Source organism: Scatophagus argus, chromosome 4, assembly GCF_020382885.2.
Source record: "Scatophagus argus isolate fScaArg1 chromosome 4, fScaArg1.pri, whole genome shotgun sequence".
Lineage (NCBI taxonomy): Eukaryota > Metazoa > Chordata > Actinopteri > Scatophagidae > Scatophagus > Scatophagus argus.
In genome coordinates this window covers 24,668,900-24,690,887 of record NC_058496.1, presented here as the reverse complement: position 1 = coordinate 24,690,887, position 21,988 = coordinate 24,668,900, and the positions used below count along the sequence as shown (strand labels likewise).

Genomic DNA, 21,988 nt, shown 5'->3' with positions numbered 1-21,988 from the left:
AATTCTGAAACATCAACTGTGCAACCAAGCAAGCGTGTTGTGCAGTTGCAAGCATGTAGGGAGGGTCAAACGTGTGCTCGTCATGTGCTTGCAGAGTGGAAATGCTCTATTGGCAGGATGCTTCCCCACCCACAATTACTGATGTGTTTGCTTATAAAATGTGCACTCGCTTGGTTTTGATGTGCTTAGGTTCTGAGACTATTTAAACACCATATATTCAAAACTTTGGGAGGGAGAACGGGCTGAAGAGGCTGTGATCTATCCTCAGCCTCAACCCTTCTGCCAATGCCTAAACAGTACCATGTAAAAGGTTTGATAAAGGTGTAGCCACTATGAATGGACATTGTATTGACAGATTAGATGTTTTGGTGGAAAACAAATGACATAAGTTTTGAGCATGCATTCATTATTGACATTATGATTGACTCAACATTCCTTTGTTGTGATACATAATGTGATTACATAATATAGTCCAGCTGGCATTAGATTTCCTTCAAAACATTTTCTGTTTTAAATAAGTTGCATGTATGATATCAGGTGTAGCAATAGAAAGCAGTATTATCAGACACAATATTTACTCCAAATACATTGGAAAGATGCACAGGAAAACAAAGAATTTACAACATCACATTCAACTTTTCAACACACACAAACACGCACACACACACACACTTACAAAATACAATATTTCATCTAATTCTATCCACATGTAAAGAGACTGAATCACAATTTTTCAGCAATTCTCATCCTTCTCTTTACACCAACTAATTAAATATTTTTGTTGTCATTTAATTTTAATGGCTTTGCAGCAAGTGGTTCATACTGTGCCTAAAACAGAATTTCTGTACAAAACTTCCCCCAAAATGACTGAAAATGTTGAAAAGGAGGTATAAACAACTACAGAGACTATATCAATGCTGACTGAAATCCATGTTTTCTCTAATGTAGAACATAAAAGACAACAAGTTGTAGTGTGTCAGGCTTCTCAGGGCTGCTTCTCGCTTTCTAGGTAATTAGGTTTCATCTATATTATTGATTATATGTGTTTCTGTCCCTGGACCACATCACACACCACAAAATCATTGAAAACCCTCAAATAATTCAACCCCAGGTTTTCATACTTCTCTCGGGCACTTCCTTTATACCAAAGAATATTAAATTATGTGAACGAGTTAACAACATCATATACAGATTTAACTTGTGTGAAATGCTTTCATCATCTTATGATCTATTTCTAACTAATAGCAGTAAAGAGTGTACAGCCCATGTTTCCCTCACTTATCCGTCTACTATCTTATCTAAATTTGACATTCTCCTCAGCTTTTATCTCTTTATCATACAGATTGCAGCATAAATTAGCATGACTTCTTATTGTGCTAGAATTCATGTTATCACAGGGTTTTGGCAGTCCGTTCAGATGTGGCTATGGGATCTGTCAGCTGACTGCAATCTCCCTAAAAAAATGAAGATTGTAAAACAGATGAACAGCTCGCACACCGCACTGCTCCGATATTCTCTTATTTAATACGCCAATGAGGAGGACCTCTCCTTGATCTTTATCATTTGCCAACTGTGTTGCTGTTGTAGATGGAAGACCCCCATGGAAAAGACAAATGAAATGGAAAAGAACTCACAAAACATTTTGATGTGCAGACAAGAACAAATGCCCTTAGGGTCCTTGTGAGTTTGATCAGGCTAACAAATTCCATTTCAAAATAGAATCAGGAGACTCTGTGCCTTCAGGATTTGTGTCTTAAATGACTAGCAGCCGGAGTCCTTCAGAGTAATCTTTTCTACATTTCGCTCCCGAAATAACAAATAAGCTTCCAGTCAATAAGAGTATTAGGATGAAAAAGAGATGCTACTGTTTTTTCTTGTCTGTCAGAGCACTTACTGCTCTCTGCTCTAATGGCTTATATCGCAGTTACCCACTGCAGCCATACTCAGTTGGTGTTAAGGGAGGATATTTGTAATAAATCAATGCATCTCTTCTATGGATTCTGTACAGCTGCAGATGGATGTACTTGTGTCTTTCTTTTCCATACATAATAACCTGTTTTCATGGAAAAATCTGGAACACAGCGACAATCTAACACTCAATGTTACAAGCACCTCTAGATTTAATCATCATTGTCAACTGAAAAGAGAGTGAAAGTATATTACAAATTTACAGTGGAGGTCATAAATGATTAATTCACTGCCTCATTTCAGGCTTCTTGTTACTCAGCAGCTCCATCAGTGTGTGCAGTAAGAGTTCAGCTTCATTGTAAAGATGCATCCACACTACTGATGCACATTCACTGCTGTATGGAAAGGTAAAGTGGAAAGGCAGGGCGAATTGTGAATGGAAACCCACACACTGAAATTTTCTTTATAAAATGAGTGCGAGTCATCAACAGTGTGGGGATTCTTTGGTTACTCCATGAAGAAGACACTAAATACTGGGGCAAAATGATAAAACAACCAATCCTGGCAAAATGGGAAATAAAGACTATCCAACTAGTATTTGAAGACTAATTTGTGAATTTCATTTCACTTCACTGTGTTCATTTCTCAACCAGTGCAGTAACCTGCAGTGAAAAGCACCACTTATTTCATTCACAATCATTTCCTTCCAGTTTCTGTTCAGCATTTGGATAAATCAGACCCGATGACGTCCTGCTGGAAACACGTGAACGGTGAAGTGACAGATTGGCTTTGTCACAGCCGGTCTGATGAACAGGCTGACACCAGAGGGGATCAAATGTCAATACGTTTTCACACGCATTTATTGTCACCCATTACATCACAACTTAATGAACAACATCACATTATTGTATCTGCTGTGTGAGGGTGTGTTTGACTTTGCCTTTTTTATAGATATGTCACAATACCTAATCAACTCTATGAGTGTTTTCAGTTTTAGTAGTTCTCCTGACAGATCTGACTAGCCTGTAATTGTTTTCATGCTGCACAACATTAATTCACCCTACAATGGCAACTGATACCACATAGTTATCACAAAAAGCACAGCATTTGACTTTGATCTGAGGCTGAGCAAAATATTACTTTCCTTTCTTTAGACTGGCAAGGCATGTCCAAGTGCCGACAATTTCAATAACTCCTTATGAAAAAGATGACAAACACATAGCATGGATGGATGCTGTCCTTAACCAAAAGACCTTACCCTAAATTTCATCAAATTGTTGGTAATAGTAGCGATGCACGTTATAGTGTATCTGAGAGAAAGGAATTTTGAGGTAATATTACGCTGAAATGGATTTTTCACCAGTAAATGGCACACAGAATTGAAAGCTTAATCCGAGTTGAATTGGAAAGACCAGCGGTCCTCAAGGTTACATTTCATACACGAGAAGAAACTGATTTTCTGAAGGCCAAAACATTATTGCCTGATGATTATACCCCAATGCCACATCCAACACTCAAGAAATCTATAGAATTATAATTATTGTTATATAAAAATGAATTTCATTCGTCACTTGCTGTGATGTGATGTATGTAACTGTGATGTATGTTTAAAGCTGCTTATTTCTTATCCAAAAACAAGGTCTTTCCCTGGATAGAAGTGAGGGTTAGCTCTTCCTGCTGTATGTGAAGTGTCATAATGCTGGACTGATGCGCATCTGTTCATCTCATTGGTTTGATATCACTGCGGCTTCAGCCAGCTCACTGTGGGTTCAAAGCTGTAGAGGCGTAAGATTAAAGAAAAAAATTGTAATGAGACCGTGTTTGCTCTCTGGGTCAGTCCTCTGGTCGGCCAGTCCTGCTGTGTTTTTGGACATTGAACTTGATGCTACCTCTTCGCAGAGGACGAGAGGATGTGGGAAAAGCAGTGCAGTATATTGTGAGCTGCAGTCCATTTGCAATGGCAGAGCACAGAGCTGAGAGGGAAGATAAAAGAAGCAAAGCTGCTCTCAAGACTGCAGCTCAATCATTATGACTGGAATATCCAGGAAATATTTCCATTGTATTTTATCTCCTTTATTTCGTGAAAAAATAAAAAATAAAAAAATACATTTTCTATGTCTGTCTAAGATCATTCTTTCTTTTTTTTAACATCCATGAAAACAGGTGAAAAAAAAGGTTGTTTTTTTTTTTTGTCACAGCTGTCAGTGGGCCTGTACTATAAAATATGCAGATACAGTAGATGTAGAACATGTATATGCTGCAGAGTGTAGTGCAGCTGATGATTTGCCTTCTTCCTTCTGTTCTCTTTTTTCATGTGAGTCTTGGTTTTACTGTGTAACAGCTGTGACCTGACATGAACAGTACAGTTGTTCAAGTGCAATGCTTGACATCAAAGATACTCAAGTAAAAGTAAAACCCAAAATTAACGACTTTGTTAAAGTAACTAGAAATGTAATTCGTTAGTTCAGCCCCTGCAAAATGGCTTCACAACAATTATATGTGAGCTCATTGGAAAATATCTTTCACCCACCTGCCTGTCAGTGTTGGCCCGCACTCTTACAGCACTGATGTCACATGACGTCAGTAAGTGAGCACAGGCTCCACCACTGTGATTAATCACACACAGTGTTGAGCTGTGAGAGACACAGCAGCTTAATGATACGGTTCATATCTATAGTGTTTATACTTATCCTGTCAGCGGGAGTGCTTTTCTGTAGTATTGTCTTGTATTCTATTATTTCCTTTTCCGTTCATTATTCAATTCATTATTTATTTTTCAGGCCACTTTAATTAATCAGCGGTGTGTACCCATACCTCAGATCGCTGCTTCACAAACACACACGTCTCCAGCCAGCAGAGGCCCAATCATGTCTCTTGAGTGCAGAAGTTGATTGCTGCTGTAGTTTGGAGCCTTTTGTGACTTGTGAACCATTAAAACACAGGATTGTGTGCGAGCGAATACCCCTGCAGTTTAATTCTAAGCTGAACCTAATTTCACCTCAAACATGTCTGCAGAGATGTGAGGACTAGAGAAAATGATCGCTTTCTCCAGGTCCAAGTGCAAAAACACAGTATCTCTCTTACACAGCTCTTGTGAGTCCTCTAGTGGAAACAATGAACAGTTCACATTTATATCAGTGAATGTGAATGTGAATGGTGGAACTAATCTACCGCTGATGCTTATCTACACTGCTTCTATGGTATCATTTAGTAAATTTCACAGTTTTGTGTCTGCATGAGTGATATTTGAGTATTTACTTTGAATATATTTAGCATGAGCAATTTTTGGGCAATTTAAAGCCACTTTGACCTTCTTTGAAACTATGTCCATTTTGTTGTCGTGATTATGAAAGGAGCACATTTCAGTGAGCGTCTGAAGAAAATGTAGGCACTTTTAAACAAAGTGCTTGAGCCTGGAGGTGGTTTTATTCTTTTTGGTTGATTACACCACTGCTTTAGTTTTAGAGCGAGGTTTGCTGCAATTTGAGTTGCATTTAAAGCAAGTATTACAACCTGAAGAAAAATCATAATGGTGATCAGTTTCCCTTCCTGTTAACTTCCTGCACTCACATGTGGAGGAGTAACCATGGAGTTTTGAAAATATGCTCTCAAACCTGACTGCAGTCAGACTTACAGTTGATAATCTGAAGTGATGTGAACTTGAATTAAGAACGTCATCATGGAGCACGAACAGTAACGTCTGATTGGCTCCTGTTTGTGTTGGTTGTAATGCAGCTGACAGCCACTAGAGGGAGGCACTGGATCATTAACACTAAATTGAACATGTTCTAGTGTGCACAGTGAAACTTTACTTAAAAACAGGGATGCTTTAGTATTTATTTCACTATTCTGTTACTGATTTTACCTATTGTTACTACTAGGGAAATATTGCACACAACAATATTTACTCACCTATGTTTATCTGGCAGATTTTAGAGCTTATAAAATATGCTTTTTATAAATTAAACTGTAGCTGAAACAATTAGTCAGTTAATCATGGAACAAAAAAATAACTGGAAATAAAGAAAAAACGCTAATGCTCCATGACAAAGGGTCGAAACTGAGATTATTTTGATTGTTTGTTTTTTCATTTGAAGAATGACTTATTGAGTTATTCATCAATTATAAAAAATGTTTGCTCAACTAATTGTTTTGGCTCTATGACTAAAATTTATCATATTGCATCAAAAAAGTGAATACATTTGTATAACTGAGATAGAGCCATTAAATTCTATTACTTTGTTATCCAAATTATAGCACAAGGTTATGTGAACTGTTTACAAAATTCCACACAGACTGCATGCCATCATGTTTTGATCATTCTGTTTATTTTCAATATACATTTCATTTGAAAAATATAAATTCTAAAATAAACCATCTCACCTGTTCTAAAAAGTCACAAAAAGTTAATCAAAGTAATATATCAGTGTTCTGTATGCTAAAATTAACAAGTTGTTCCTTTTATGTTGCAGATTTTTGTCCATGCTTACACAGTACAACACACTATAAACTAACAACTCCACACATAAAATGTCTCAGACATTGAGTCACACTTGTTTCCACCCTCTGCTGTTGATGGCAACAAACACTGACGTGGAGCTTAAATCAAATGGTTACTTCGGCTGACGAACTGAATGAAACAGACAAAAAGCAAACTGAACACAATGACCATGACGGTACAAAGTAACCTGCTGCATTTTGGTTTGGGCCGACGTGCCTTTACTGTATGTATATAGTTTGAACAGGAAGAAGGCGGCTAATTTATCACAGTTTCAAATGATGTATATAGTGGTAATGATGACAGGGAGGCCTTCCAGCTTAAAATTAATTCTGCCACCCAGTTGGACTTAAAAACCCAAGCGAGAAAGTGCTTCAGTGTGCCCTCTAGTGATGGCTTGATCACAAACAGCGCTAAAGAAGCCATTCTGGCTTGTGGTAACTGCACGTAATACTGGCCAATAAAAGTCAAGCTGTCTGATTTGAGAGACTCGATTTTTTCTGTTTGTGAAAATGAAATGAATATGACATTTGTGCATCCTCTGCCTCATTTTACAGAAGAGTAAGTCCTAAAAACAACTGCAGAGATTTTATTCTATGAACGTCTATGTTAAGATAGTCCTCACACACTCACACATATGTAGACAGAGAGTTGTTGGTCACTGATGGCTCATAGTTTTCTTCTGCTCCAATAAACAATGCAAAAATACTGAAAGGTCTGTGAACCTTTTGATAAATAATTTAACATGCAGAAAAACAATGCATGAACAACCACAATTAAGTGTTTCAGCATGTGTCAGTCAGAAAATAAGTGTCCAATTTGAGCAAGTGTTCGACTTAAACAAACTGCAAACTTCGGGCTTGTTCAGAATACACACTGTGAATTTTGTCCCCATAACTTTCAGCTTAATGGCTCCACTAAAGGATCATGTGGTGGCACAATGATAACAGCAACCAATAACACTCTGAACACAGAGTATGGCATGCAAGCATTATATTAAAAGAGACTTGAAAAGAATCCAAATCATTTCATGTATAAAACAAAAAAAGAAAATCAAAGCTAATCCTGTTTTCACATCAGATAATTCCAACAGCAGCTGTGACATAAAGAAATAAACTGTGGACTGAAGCTGTCCCACTGCACAGAGCTTACATGGATTTGATTTCCCTTTGAATTTGTCATATTGTTACCAAAAGAATTTCAGTCTGGATCAATCTCTCATAAGCCACTTAGGTAAAGTAGTTTGTGCAGAACAAGCAAATATATGATATGCACTCCTAGTGAGATTTTCAGTTTGGCTGAGGAAAATTGGATGATTATGTATTGCTGAACTGTTTTCTACCCACAAAGAAACAAAAGTGAAAGACACAAGAAAAGGTTACCATCATGCACACAACAGAATCATTAAAAAACAAATTTAAAGAAACGTACGATTTCATTTTAACAAGTAACAAAAGCTTTGAACTGAACATGTGAAAGAAAGACTGAAAAAATAAGAAAGAGAAGGAGAAGCAATCAAAACTGCATCAATAGTGATAATAAAAATATTTGCCTCATCTGCACTTACAATTATGCATTAATTAACTGTTAACTTAAAAGACCTATTTGCACACATTTCCTTCACACCTATAATACAACGAATCTCTTAAATCATTTCAACTCTACAAGAGGACAGAGAGGAATATCAAAACCCCACGCTGCGTCAAAAATCAACATGTTGCATTTGTTCATCATGAGCATTTGATCTAAAACAAGAGGTAGAGCTATAAAAACATAATTTTCCTGCTACAGGAAAATGTTATTAGAGTAATCTCATACACACACACACATATATATTTATATATATGTATGTATGTATGTATCAGACAGATGATATATTTATATAAAAAGAGCAGGGAGAGCCTTCCATGCATGGTCAGAAAGAGCTGCAGCATTTACTGTTGGTCATCAATATGTGGGATGAGTTGCATAGAAGAGCAGTAAGGAGTTACATTTAACAGTGTTTTGAGTCAGAAAACAAAAACTGTTTACTGTGGAGCCGTGAGAAAAATACCAAGACACAATTCTGAGGGAAAAAAATTCAGTCTGCATTTGTTTTGTTTTTTTTTTTCTCTTAGTGCGTTCCCTTTATTCATTTCTACCACACAAAGTCTTAAAACTGTGGAAAGAGTTAAAAAGTTAAGAAAGTTAAAAAAGATTAAAGAAATCAAGGACAAGAGGGAGAGTTGTCTTGTTGGTGCTGCAGGATTGGCCTGGTGGTGTTTCGGGGCCCTACAGAGACGTTTCAGATCCTCTGCTCCTCCAGTAGAAAGAATTATCATCGTCTGGGTCCATGTCTATTCTAATCTGAGGCACAGACTTCAGTGGACTCATCTCAGGGCTGAAACACAAATACATCTCTCGTGAGAATGTTTCTGGGTGTGCACTGTAGTTTTAAATTAATGGCTAGCTTAGCTTAGCATACTGCATGAAGAAACAGCTAGCCTGTCACTGTACATGGTTAAAAAGTGTTCACTTCTTTCCTGAACAGTGGACTCCAGTCTCCAGGAAGTCACTGTTTGTCAATTTACTGAAGAACTTAAGACGTGTTTGTCAGTGCCTTTTGCTACAGTGCCAGGTTATCCATTGTTTTACTTATAGTCTGCCAGCTGTAGCTACAAGCTACTCGAGCAGCTCCTTCAGCGGCAGACTGCTACACCCTCAGTGTAGGAAGGAGCTACCGCAGGTCTTTCATTCCCACTGCTGTTAGACTGTATAATTCTATGGTCTAGTCCTCTTTCTTCCCTTACGAGGACTTGTATATAGCATTATAGTGTACTATTTTTACTTACCTTGTATATTGTTAATTTATTTTACCTCTACACTCTCTTGTAACTGTTTTTGCACACTCTTTGCTTTTTGCACTCCTCTTGCTGTCCTTGTGAGCTGCCACAACAGGTGAATTTCCCCACTGCGGGATCAATAAAGTTCATCTTATCTTATCTTACTCAGACATGAGTTACATAAGATTAAACAGATACATTCATCTCTGCACTTTTAGAAAAACACATCTCCCTCTGTATTCTTACCGCAGAAACATTGCCGCGGGTCAGTTAGTGTCAAATCCCCTGCTTGTGTAGGTGATGTACTGTTGTTAACATACAACTTCTTCTTAAAGATCAAAAGGGGAGAATCAGCTCAGGGCAGATTGAAGTTTCAAATCTACAAGCATTTCTTTGACAGTGCTGCTTGTATTAAGTAATTTAGTCGCATTGATTGAGCTGAGCCTCAGGGGCTGAACATGTTGCTTAGTGTAGGCTGTTATGGTATCTGAGTGTTTGTAATAATTGTAATTGCTGCTGTGCAGTGTATGAAATGGCGTGTTAATGAATGAATTATAGAGATAAATCATTATGCATTGCAACACTGTGTTTTTTAGTTTCTCCTAGCAGAAATACAACCAGTGATCATGGTTTGATGGTTCCTGAGGTCATGAGAGCTCAAAGCAATTTGGCTTCAGTCTTAGCAGGGACAGGATTAGTTTTAGAGGGAGCGGGGGGCAGCGTACTGTCATCACTACCACAGCATCACTGCAGTTCATGCCCTGTCTGAATGTCACTGACTTTAATGGACACGTGCCCGGGCCACTGACAGGCCTCAGGTCTTAAAAGTTACATGAGATCAAACATTTCAACAGCACTTCAGTCAGGACAGGAGATTAAAGCTGTTTTTTCACCAGCGTGTAGACTATTTACAGCTATCATTATTAAGTGTGTGCCAGACATTAAGAATAATAAAGTACTTCAAAAGTAAGTAATAAATTTAATTAATTCATTTTGAAGAAACATTTTTGAGTAAGTTCATATAGGAAAGTAACTGAATATTGTACTTTTTACATTTATCTAATTACTTACTTTTGTAATCAGATACAATTTTCTAGAATGATATACAGTTCAGGATTAAACTACCAACATATATGAAATATTATGGCATCGTAGATAAAAGATGTGAATACTTCCTCCAGCACAGTCAGTGGAATATGTTTTTAGTGACCAGCGATGTGAACAAAAGCCAACCCATCAGTCAACCAGTTAGAAAAATTAATCTTGTAAACTGTTTGTTGGCATCACAGATGTGCTGTGATCACAGCTGCTTTTCACACATCGTCCCTAACACTAATCCTCCTCTGTCAGCACTGTTCCAACAATTGTAGAGCAGATGGGGTAATACAGGAACAAAATGTGACCCTGTGTACGCGACCCATGGATCCTGGTCATCAGGAGAGGTTGTGGGCATGACGAAGAAACATAATCTCTTCTTGAACATTTGTGATCATCGCCCTAAATATTTGCCATGAAAAACAAGGATTGTTCTGCCTCTTTGAGATTGTCCCCTCTAAAGCTCATATTAGTAAAGCACAGCGCACATGGAACATGCACTCATTTTGATCCAGTGAAGGTGAGACATACACAGATTCATTTTAGACCACACTTTAAATATGTGTTAATGTTCAGATTTTTGTTTGAATGCCATTTAAATCTGCAATAAACCTAAAATCTTCAGCGCCAGATGCTGACTGTCAAAAGAAGTTTCAAGATTAAATTAAAGTCAAATAAATAATCACTAAGTTACGTGTAAATGTACATTGTAAATTAATAGTTTAAAATGCAATTAATATTCTACAAGGTTTCTTTCTATGTGCACCCTTCTGAGCTGCATTATAGAATATTTATTGTTATTTTTTTTCTCATATGAAGGTATAGCAAAATTACATTCATCCAAAACAAGCATAAATAAAGGAGTTTCCTGGTTTGTTAGGGTTTGTCATATACATGTGATGTATGTGAAACAGACACTAATGAAGTCTGAGCAAAGGCCTAAAGAGACTAATAATCAGTGATTAGTAATAATAGGAATACAATATAAGAATCCATCAACCGACAATGTGAAAACAACGTGCGGCTTCATGACTCAGGTGACACCTTTCACAGTGTCAGGGAGTTATCACCTGAATCTGCAGAGTTGCAGCTCATTGTTTAGCTATCAGGCTGAAACTTCACTGTTATGGTTCACTCTCACCATACACTATCAGCTGGTAAGTAGCTAACATAGTGGAGCATTTAGCAAGCTGAAACAGAGCCAAACAAAGACTAAATATTGGACTTGCATTCATCAGACAGCTAGTAAGCATGATACAAATGTAACTCCTGGATGTAAGTGACTCTTTGCTAACAAATTTGCCATATAAACTTAGGTGTAGATATGTCAATATCGTGTCCACAGCTTGTTTCTGCTGCTCCAAAGTGACCAATAAAAAAATCAACCATTGCCAGTTTAAGCCCAGAGAGAAAGAAGCAACAGATGAGGGAGGAGATGAAGCTGAAATATGTTGCTTTTGCTAGGCACTGAAAAAATGCAGTTTAGCCTTAGATAAGTTGATTAGCCCAGCTGACCTTTAAAGTTCAGAGCAGCATCATATGTTAACTAGTTAGCTTGCCTTCTGACCTTTTCTGACCTTTGATGCCACAGTAATAAATTTATTCAGGAAGGAAATCAGTGCCAGTTATATTTAGTTTCATTCCCTCTTTATGGTGTAATTCGTCCTGGTAGATAAGTGGATTTGCGAGACTCTGTGGCTGTCAGGTTCTGAACTGCATACTGGACGTACAGCCTTAAATCTCACCTGGACAAGCAGTTGGCCTGGTAATAGCGAAGCTGCTCAGCACGATGTGTGTCGTTCAAGGAATGATGGGGACTTCTCTCCTGTGGAAGAAAAACAAACAACCATTACTTTGCATGTAGCTGAGCTACTATTTTCTGATCTGTCATTTCTGACACATGCTTTAAACTTCCACATGTGTTAAGGACAGAAGATGACTTCACTGACAAATCATTTCAACCAGGAGGAGGAAATCAACTGCTACAAGGGTTTTAGTGGATCGAGAGACTGCACACTCATGCACAGTATCTATTAGATCATCGATTTAAAGTCAGTTAATGTTTAGTTTTGACGGTACCTCTTAGGTTTAGTATAATTGTGAATAATGAATTAGAAGTGTTAAGACAAAATTGCAGACTTCATAACAAAAGGTTTAACCTGTACAGTTAGCTCCTCATGTTTGTCCTTCGCAGCCATATAGCATAATTAGAATTCTCATTACTACAGTTGTTTTATACAAGCTTACAAATTCATGAAATCAACATTGACTATTTTAAAGAAGTCTGATGAAACTGTTAGCTAAAACAGAAAGCGTTAGACAAAAGAAGTAAGAATTCAGAAGCAAAAAGACAAAAAAATCAATATTATCTGAAGACATCACAATTCAAGAGAAAAAGACAAAAGAAAGTGAGTTATTTTCATGCATGTTTGGAACACAAGAAGAGGAAACAAAGAAAACCATGTAGTGAGTGAAAGGAACAGGCAACACGACATCCACTCTTAGTAAAAGAAGAAGTCATCAGAGCCACATGCAGAGCATTAGAGTCGGGCAGGAGCAGGAGGAACAGGTGGTTTTCCTCCGGTGCTGCAGGTAGTTCAGGTTTACTCACTGTCAGAGGCCTTATCACCTAAGAAGGGTTCCTGCTCCATCATGTCCATGGGGATTTTAATGCTGGGTACATTCTCATTGTAAGGATAGTCAGACTGTTGGAGAAAGGAAACACACATCCTGAGATGGGACCTCTGGGTGTGTCGCTGCATCAGCACACACACACACGGATTAATTAACAAACTGTTTATGACCTTCAATGTCAACCTTCAATCCCTAACCCCTTCACCTCCGCTGAAAAATAAAAACAGTTAATTATAAAACAGGAAGTGTCTCGATCCATTTTATATTTTCCTGGTTCCCAAAGGTAAAAAACATAATGCAACATCACACTGAGATTTCAGGTGTAGAATCAAGTTGTCTGATCCACCTTTTTGGCTCTTCTTAAGGGTCATTTCTGTTAAAGCACCCACTGAAAATGGGCCAGGCAACTGATAAGACTTAATTTATTCAGTTTATTCAGTAATTCAATTAATGTACACTACCAGTCAAAATTTGGACAGCTTTTCACACTCAGCGTTCTCTCAGTCAGCCTCATGAGGCAGCCACCTGAAATGTCCATGTAGGTTCTCAGTCATCCAGGTCATAGCAGCTGAAGTGCAAGAAGTGAAGACAACTGCACATCTTTTTTTAGGTTGTTGAAGATGGTTCACCTCTCACCCAAAGGGCTTCTTCAGCCTTGTAATTCTAATAAACTTCTCCTCTGCAGCAGAGATAGCTCTTGGTCTTCCTTTCCTGGGACGGTCCTCATGAGAGCCAGAGCCATAGCTTTTGACGATTTTGGTGACTGCACTTGGGGATACATTCATCAAGTTCTTGAGATTGACTGAACTTCACTTCTTAAAGTAACAATGGACTGTCTTTTCTCTTTACTGAACTGGACACTGGGTGTACAATGTTGAAATTAATAAAAATAAAGTAAAACCACTAAAGGAGAAGGTTTGTCCAAACTTTTGACTGGTACTGTAAATAATAGCCGACAAGTCACATTGTCATGATCTAAACCACTTCCAGTAGTTCACTGCTCTGTCTGGATCCAACATGAAACAAGACCATCAAAACGTAACGTCCACATGAAATCCCAATGAAATCCAAACAGATCTGAGGGTCCAAAAGTGCAGTGGACACAAAGAGATACAACCAATAGTATCAAAATTCGTGTAGCTGAGGGAATAGCAGTTTGGATTCATGCATTAACACACAGACAAGCCACAATAAAACGGGACCCTTCCCACCCCACTTAAACCAAATTTTATTTAGGTCCCAGGCTGAGTTTCTAGAAACTGAATGAGTGGACCCATGAAGAAATCTACTTCAATTTTTCAAGCTCAAAGAATTAAAACTCAAATTCTAACACCAAACCTCCAGGAGTAAAGTCTAGCTCACTTTAGACAACTGTTTCAACATGGACATAATCATTCTAAAGTCACCTGAGCCAAAACTCAAAAGAAACATACACATACAGCAATATTCTTGTGCTCCGTCTGTCAAATAAACAAGTGCATTAAAAATGAAAGAAGCTCATTTCTTGTTACTTCAATAAAACAAATCACAATCACAATGGGAGGTGCTTCATTTCTATTGAGGACAAGTAATTTCTGGATTTTCTTCACTAACTTACACCAATTGAAAATGAGGGAAAAACAACTTCACAACATGAGAAAAGAAGTTACATAGATTCTGACATCTGTAGACCTGGATATTGGTTACCAGTGGATAAACCCTCAAATGATACAAGCTGCTGCAAAGGAAGAAAACTGAAAGTTGGGAGAAAGGCTGTTGGTAAGGTTGACAGACTTGGGAATGGGCTGTCATGTAAAAGAAACTGGAGAAAAAAACAGCATTTGCTTCAGTTTGAGGTTGATGATACAAACTTGTTGCATTCAAGAGGGACAGAAACTATAAACTGAAAACCCTTACATCTTCACCGTCGCTGTCAATGCTGCCTCGTTTTTTCTTTTTCTTCCTCTCGTCCTCCTTCTTCTTCTTGTCCTTCTCTGGGATAATATCATCCAGGAAGCTGAGTTCATGCTGGGAGAACATGTAGTCCATTGCTTTCCTGACAGCTACCAGAGCGAGAATCTAAAAACAGAAGAAAAAGAGGATTAGGGTGAAATGGGAGTCTATTTTTGACAGTATAGTCTATGAAGGGTCTTAAGGGTTTAAATACAGTAAAGTACTGTATGTATGGTACATTTTTAAGTTTCCTGTATGCAACATTTTTTAAAAAATAGCTGATGTTTCAGTGAAGACAGGTAATAAATACATTATTTGGTAACACTTCACTTGATGAGTGAGTACATAACACATTCATACCAGCTGTCATAACTTGCTCACAAAGCATTCATTACTGTTTCGTAAGATATGTCACAACATTCATAGCCAACCTTTCATAAATGTGGAAGACAGAATGGCGATAACTAAATCAAAATAAAAGTCCAACGATCTCAAAGCAGCATTGCCGTTTTTGTTTTAAATCTGTTACCTGATCATGTCACATTTGAGTCAATGGGCATCTGAGTCCAGTGCTAGCTTGCCTACGCCTACACTCAAATGGGAATGTCCAATGTCCAAACCCATTGTTTTAAAACTTCTGCAGTTCAAAAGCCATAAATCATAAACTGATTATTGATAGTTCAAAACTCATCACGTGCAAAATTCTTTGGACTAGGACAAATATACACAAGTTACTGAAAATAATCAATAATATAATAATAAAACTTTTTCAATAATAAAACTTTTAAAAAAACGTTTTTTTAGGTAGCTTACATAACAACAGCAATAACAATAACATTTATACTCTGTTAACCTGTTAATCCATGAAACAAATGTCAGTTACAGATTGTGAATCACTTCCTGCCTACAAACAATAACACAAAGTCAAAAAAATCTCATAATAAAGTCTTGAGAGCTGCATCTGTGACCCTGAATGATGCAAAAACAGTCACTGGGTTTACCACTCACATAAGCAATCCTCTGAGCACACATGATAAGCTTCATGGTCGTCATTAACAGATGTGCACCCTGTCACACTGAGGTCATGTAATAACAGCTGAACCACATTAACTGACTGAACACATGCTCCTGATGAACGCCGCTAGAAACATTTGAAAGTTTTTATACATTCCCATTAAGTGCAAGAGTTAATGCAAGTCTGTACTGGGTGAATTCAAACATAAATGTCTCTTACCATGACAGGGAATATAATAGCGGCCACAGTGGACTTGAGAATCCAGAGCAGAGCCAAGCACAGGACCTGGATGAAGGTGAAGAGGTGGACCTTTCTGAGGGGAACGTGTCGCAGGTAAATCAGGTCTGGTTGATGCTTCGCAGGCATCAGGAGCAGCTTGAGACGATCCATAAACTACAGACAGATAAAAGTGACATACACACATGACTGGATGCACTGTATGCATTAGTATAACAGAGTAACCACTGGTCATTGGCTTGTATTGTTTCTTGGATTAATCAAAGATTATTAGTTTAAATTGTGGAGGTCAGCATCAAAATTCGTTGAGGTTAGTATTATTTGCCCTGCATTCTACATCACTATTTTTATTTTATGATAGAAAAAAAAAGGTCTCAACATTTACCTGCACTCCATTGAGAGAGGCAACACCCATGTATAGGAAGACTCCATACAGCACAGGCATGGGGATAAACTAGGTAAAAAAACAACAACAAAAACCACAAAAACCCAAACACAACAATAAAGAATAAATACACAAAAAAACACATCCTCGGAGGAAATAACTAGGAAACTGCCTTGTATTGTCAAAAATAAATAAATCAGCATACCCGCGCGCATGTGCAAAACATTTAAATTTATAATGGAAAAGGGATATTTATTGATGCACAACTGTCATTTTAATATGACTTGTATAGGGCTTGTTTCTTAACTTTATTCTATTCTGATCAGCTAAAATCACTTATGCTATAAAAAGATGCTAGTAAGCTGACAGAACCATGCAACTTGTTGCATGTTATCATTTTTTTCCAAGAGTGTTTCGCTGAGCCCTGCCTAACAGTGCTATGAGCAGAGTGTAGATACTTGCAGTTAGGAGGAGTTGATAGGTGAACAGTGGTGGATGAGTGGGTCTGGCATGGGAGGCCAGGCTTTGAATTACAAATGAAGCCAAAAGCTGGTGTTTATTTATAATTATTAGACCTTAATATCTTCAAGGGGGTTAGTTTACAGTCACAGTTTGGGTAGTTTAAGGCAACAAAATCACTTGATTAGGTTACCATCCAGAATAAACAGCCACAATGGCTGCAAATAGTCAATTACCTTGTCATTTTCATTTCATTTTATGTCCTCTTCATTATTAAAAATTTGGTTCTGTTATGTGCGACCACTGCTAACAGATCAAAATGTTTTATGGGCCTCAGTCTCAAGCTATTCTACTTACTGTATTCTGACATAGCTATTATTCTTAAAAGTGCTTTTATGGTTCATGGATTAAACTCTTACAACAAACCTACAAACCTGGCAGTTTGCAGTTAGCCTGACAATATTTAAGGCAGTTAAAGTCAATCTTTGATTAAATCTGTAAATAAGCAGGTCAGTCAGTCTAGCGACACTTAAAATATTTTTTAGTGTTCGATTCCAACAGCTGTCACAAAGCAGTCTCAAAATCTTTTCAAGATAACAAACTAACCAACAGATAATCTCTTCTAATTACCTTTAAAATGGGAGACATAAATACAGACAGTCCTGTCAGGATGAACACAAACACACCAGTGAGTCGCTGCTCTCTGCAAAAATAAAAAATAAAGAAATAAAGGAAGGGAAAAACAATGTCATCATAAGAACAAAATATCAAAGTCTGTTTGTTATATTTTCATGATTAGGGCATTTTTTGAACTCTTCCCCACAATAGTAATAGTAAAGTTCCAGTCTGAATAATGGTGCATGTTGCATGTGGATGTCAGTCATTTTCCAGATCTTATTCAGTCTGCGTTCTTGCCAGAGTTTGTTAGTTCAGCTTACAGCTGACACATCAAGAGCCTTGGGAGGATGTCACCAAACAGGCTTGAACCCAAACAGCAACCCCCACCCCAAAACCTCGAAAACCAGGAAGGAAATCACAATGTGTTTAAGAAAACACCTCCAAATAGACAAAACACACAGCACACAGAAACATCTGTAAATATAGAAAACAACCAAATACAGAAAACAGCCTTTTATTTATAAATGCTTCATATATGTCAAACTGATGAAGATTTTCAGTTTTCTTTTTTGTTGTCTATTTGCATGTGTTTTCTTCAGTTGCAGCGTGTCGAGCGTGATTGTGATCAGTAAACACAAGGTAAAAACCTGTCAAATGCATAAAAACAATAATTAACTAATTTAAATGGATTGCATTTTTCATACGGACCATCTACAGAGCAGTTCATGTACTGGCTCATAACTCCTAAACTTTGTAATGTAAAAGCTATGTTTTTTTTTCTTGCCTAAAAAAACAGTCCATCATTTAAATTTGATTGCAAAACATTTTTCAGTAATCCTTCTTTAAATGTATTTCAATCCACATCTAATTTGTTGAATTGACGAATTATATGGATCCACTTGTGCTTTTGATATGCTATATTGCTTCCTACTAGCACTTACTACTACTACTAAATCGTTAAAACTGCAACCAAACTTAGATGCCAAGTGCACACAACTTCTCAGAGAGATTCTGTGACATCTGTCGGCATCTCACCTATAGATGGTGCTACAGCAGCAGGGTAGATTTTATTTACTATGAATCTGACTCATTCATAATGCTCTAATATTGCAAGTCAGGATTCCGTACCTCTCTAAAATATTGTAGAGGTCATCAACTTGATTGTCATTATGTGTATTTTGATGAGGGCCCACATGCAGATGAAAACATTATCTATTAATAAAATGCAGTTTTTGGTTCGCACTGTCTTCCATATTGTAGCAGTCTTACCTCACACCCAGAAACTTGGGCTGCTCTCCAGGAGCTGATGTTTCTGTTTCCATCTTCAGACTGTCAATGTGAGCGATAGAAATAACAGTGGCAGCAACGTACCACGGCAGACCCATGAAGGAACAAATCACCAAGAGAATGGCCACCCAGAACAGATCCAGATGGTAACCTGCCCCTTTCTGGTACAGACGACACACAAGGTCAGAAGATCGTGTATGTGCATTCTCAGTCATAAACACAATGCACAGTGCTGACAGGACAGAACAACCTAAAACCGTGCTTTACTTGGACAAATACTTTGAAATTATTGGCCAGTTATCTTTAAAGGAAAGAAATTACTGCTCAACTTTAGCCGTAACTGTCTTAACATCTGAAGTAGTTGCTTTTTGAACTGAACTGTGCCCAGTCGCTGGCATGGAACATCTCTCACTCCCATGAGAAGTATGACAACAATATTTAACTCTAGTGTGAAGGTAGCCAGTGTCCTGTACAAACTGCAGTTTGTTGTGGGAAACACATGAAAATCCTGACTTCACATAAATCAGGTAGGACAAACAGAGAGAAAAGATGCCAAAGCCTCACCCTTTTACCACAATGAAAACATATGTTTTTGTTGAATTACTAATTTAAACAAGTTATTCTGCAAAATCATGCGCTAAATTGTGGTCTTGTTCTGAGATTTTCTCTCAGTGGTACCAGAGCTGCAGAGAAACATATAGACTTTCACCTCCTGCATCAGAAGAATTTACGCACATTGCACATCTAGTGAGTGAGATTTCTTATTTACCTTCAACTTGTGCTCCTTCCGGTTGACAATCACAGCAGTAATCTGTTGATCCATGAAGATCAGTATGGTGACAAGCAGGGCAGGAAGAGCCGATGCCAGGTAAACCCACCAGGGGTTTCCTCCGAAGGGGGGTACAAACCAACCCCGGTTAGGACTTGTTGGCTATGAGGGAGGAAGACAGAAGATTCAACGTGTCGAGCAGACACTTCTAAGGACATCCAAAACATGATGTTTGTTTTTGAGGTCAACAATGTCGCTCTCCTCTTCATGTCTTTTACTGTTTGTGTTTGCTCATAAACTATAAATTAATAATTTAGAATTTTACTGATCATTTTCCCAAACACGTTTAACTGATTTGTATTTACAGAAGTCCTAAGGGGAAAGTGAGAAATCAACTGTGGTGATCCAAGTTTTGGCTAAATTGTTTTCTCGCCTGAGGTTAGGTCTTAGGTCTAGGTTTTGTTTTGTTTTTTAAAAGAAACCTGACTGCTTTCTTACAGATGAAAAATAAAGTAACTTAAAACATTATCCTTGAAGATGTTTATTGACCTGTTCCTAAATCACAAACACAGGGAGGACACAATTTCCATCAGAGTTAGAAAATGAATACTAGATTGTTTTTCTCAGGCCTCTCATTACCTTAATTTGGCTGATGTTTTTGTCCAGAGTGACTTAAACTTTCTCTCTACGCAGAATAGACCACTTTTGATGTTTGATGTCTTGCTCAGGTTATTTTTGCCATGAAGACAGGAAGAACCCAGCTCACACCAACAACCCTACATTTAACTACATTCACTGTACCACCTAAAACTAATACTGTTGCTGCGTCTTGCCTTTAAAACAGTCCCTGCTTTTGGGTTATTTTATTATATTATAGGCAAACTGTAGTAACTTAAAACTTGCTTGAAAAATGTAAACCATCACAGCAAACAGTTAGATTTATTTTCCAGGTTCTATGTTTCACTACTATCACATGGTAAATGCAAGCTTGTATTTTGGATTTCATTTCTGCAAGATTCTACTGGACATTTAATACATTTTATGAAGAAATACACTAAAACAAAATGCACATGAGTTGTGCATCTGGCATGAGCACTCACAAAGCACAGAGGGACTCACCTTGAATTCACTTGGCACAATGAGTTTAGGAGTATCAACTCCTACCAACATGTCAACACCACAGAAGATGAGGATTGCCAGGATGATGGCAAAGTCACTGATCAGCTTCCTCACCTGAGTGCAAGTTAACACAAACACTTTTCTGAAACCTGCTGGTCAAACAGTTGGACACACACTAATTTATTTTCCTTAAAGCTGACCTGTTGAATTAAATTAATTTATTGCAGCTGACGGTGACTCACGGTGGTGGGGAAGAACGGGCTGGTCTTGAACTTCTTCAGACACATGGAGCAGGTGTAAGTGCCAAAGAACAGGATGAAGGACATGAGGCTGATGTCTGGGACAAAGTCACAGGCCTTCCCCACCAGCTCTCCGTTGTACTTTAAGCACTCAGTCTTTGTGAGTGATGACCATGTGGCATTCATCGGCTGTGTAGAGGAAACATCAGGATAATAAACAAACAGTTATTCATGCATGCACTGACCCACTGAAGCCATGACAGATGCAAGGGAAGGCACTCAGGTGTAGTTCTGTAAAGTCACTTCTGTATTGAAGAGACTGAGAAGAGCTGGCTGAAAGTGTCTCATCCATGTTTTGGAGTAAAATGAGATAAAGACCAGCCAACTTACAGTGCCACAGTAACCTCAAATTGGAAACAACAATGCGCTTATCAGACTGTTTTATTTTCCATCTAACAGTGTTGAACTGACAAACACAACTGTCTGTTTCAGTTTTCTCTTATCTCACTACTTGTGGCTGGTATGCAGTTCGTCTGTTCAAGATTGCCAGACCAAAGTCCTTCAGTGTGAACAGTGCTTCAAGTAAATCAGTGATGTATACAGTATATAGTACACTACAGTGTACCATGAAGTATTATATGGAACTATGGTTGCGTCAGCAGACAGTAGCATGGATGACGTATCCCATAAACTATCAATAATTACAATTCTGCATTCAAGGCAAATAAGCAGGATATGTAAATGTGTTTTTCTTCCTCACAGGAAAACTTACCAGACCAGTGTTGTTCCAGTACCAGATTGAAGTATCTTCCACAGTATCATCGATTATGCTTGAACTGTTCTCTGCAAAAACCAAATAAAGCTTAGTTCCACATACATTTTGTATTACTACACATTACACAAGTTATCGTCAATGAGTTTTGTTTGTTATGCATAACAACAAGTTTCCAAAGCAACAAGATTGTAAGAAC

At 37.9% G+C, this 21,988-nt stretch overlaps 1 protein-coding gene across 3 annotated transcripts in view; it reads right to left on the bottom strand.

Moving 5' to 3' along the window:
• Window positions 1-6,214: 6,214 nt before the first annotated feature.
• slc4a4a (solute carrier family 4 member 4a) overlaps window positions 6,215-21,988 on the bottom strand; it is a 62,581-nt gene continuing 46,807 nt past the window's right edge. For all 3 annotated transcript variants that reach the window (XM_046385972.1, XM_046385973.1, XM_046385974.1), the window contains 12 exons: window positions 21,790-21,860; window positions 21,021-21,206; window positions 20,779-20,892; window positions 19,660-19,821; window positions 18,873-19,051; window positions 17,616-17,688; window positions 16,527-16,595; window positions 16,124-16,297; window positions 14,854-15,015; window positions 12,935-13,028; window positions 12,069-12,148; window positions 6,215-8,786 (listed from right to left, as the gene is read on the bottom strand). In XM_046385972.1, coding sequence (XP_046241928.1) covers window positions 12,105-12,148; window positions 12,935-13,028; window positions 14,854-15,015; window positions 16,124-16,297; window positions 16,527-16,595; window positions 17,616-17,688; window positions 18,873-19,051; window positions 19,660-19,821; window positions 20,779-20,892; window positions 21,021-21,206; window positions 21,790-21,860 — 1,328 coding nt within the window. In that variant the 3' untranslated portion in view covers window positions 6,215-8,786; window positions 12,069-12,104. The remainder of the gene's footprint in view (window positions 8,787-12,068; window positions 12,149-12,934; window positions 13,029-14,853; window positions 15,016-16,123; window positions 16,298-16,526; window positions 16,596-17,615; window positions 17,689-18,872; window positions 19,052-19,659; window positions 19,822-20,778; window positions 20,893-21,020; window positions 21,207-21,789; window positions 21,861-21,988) is intronic.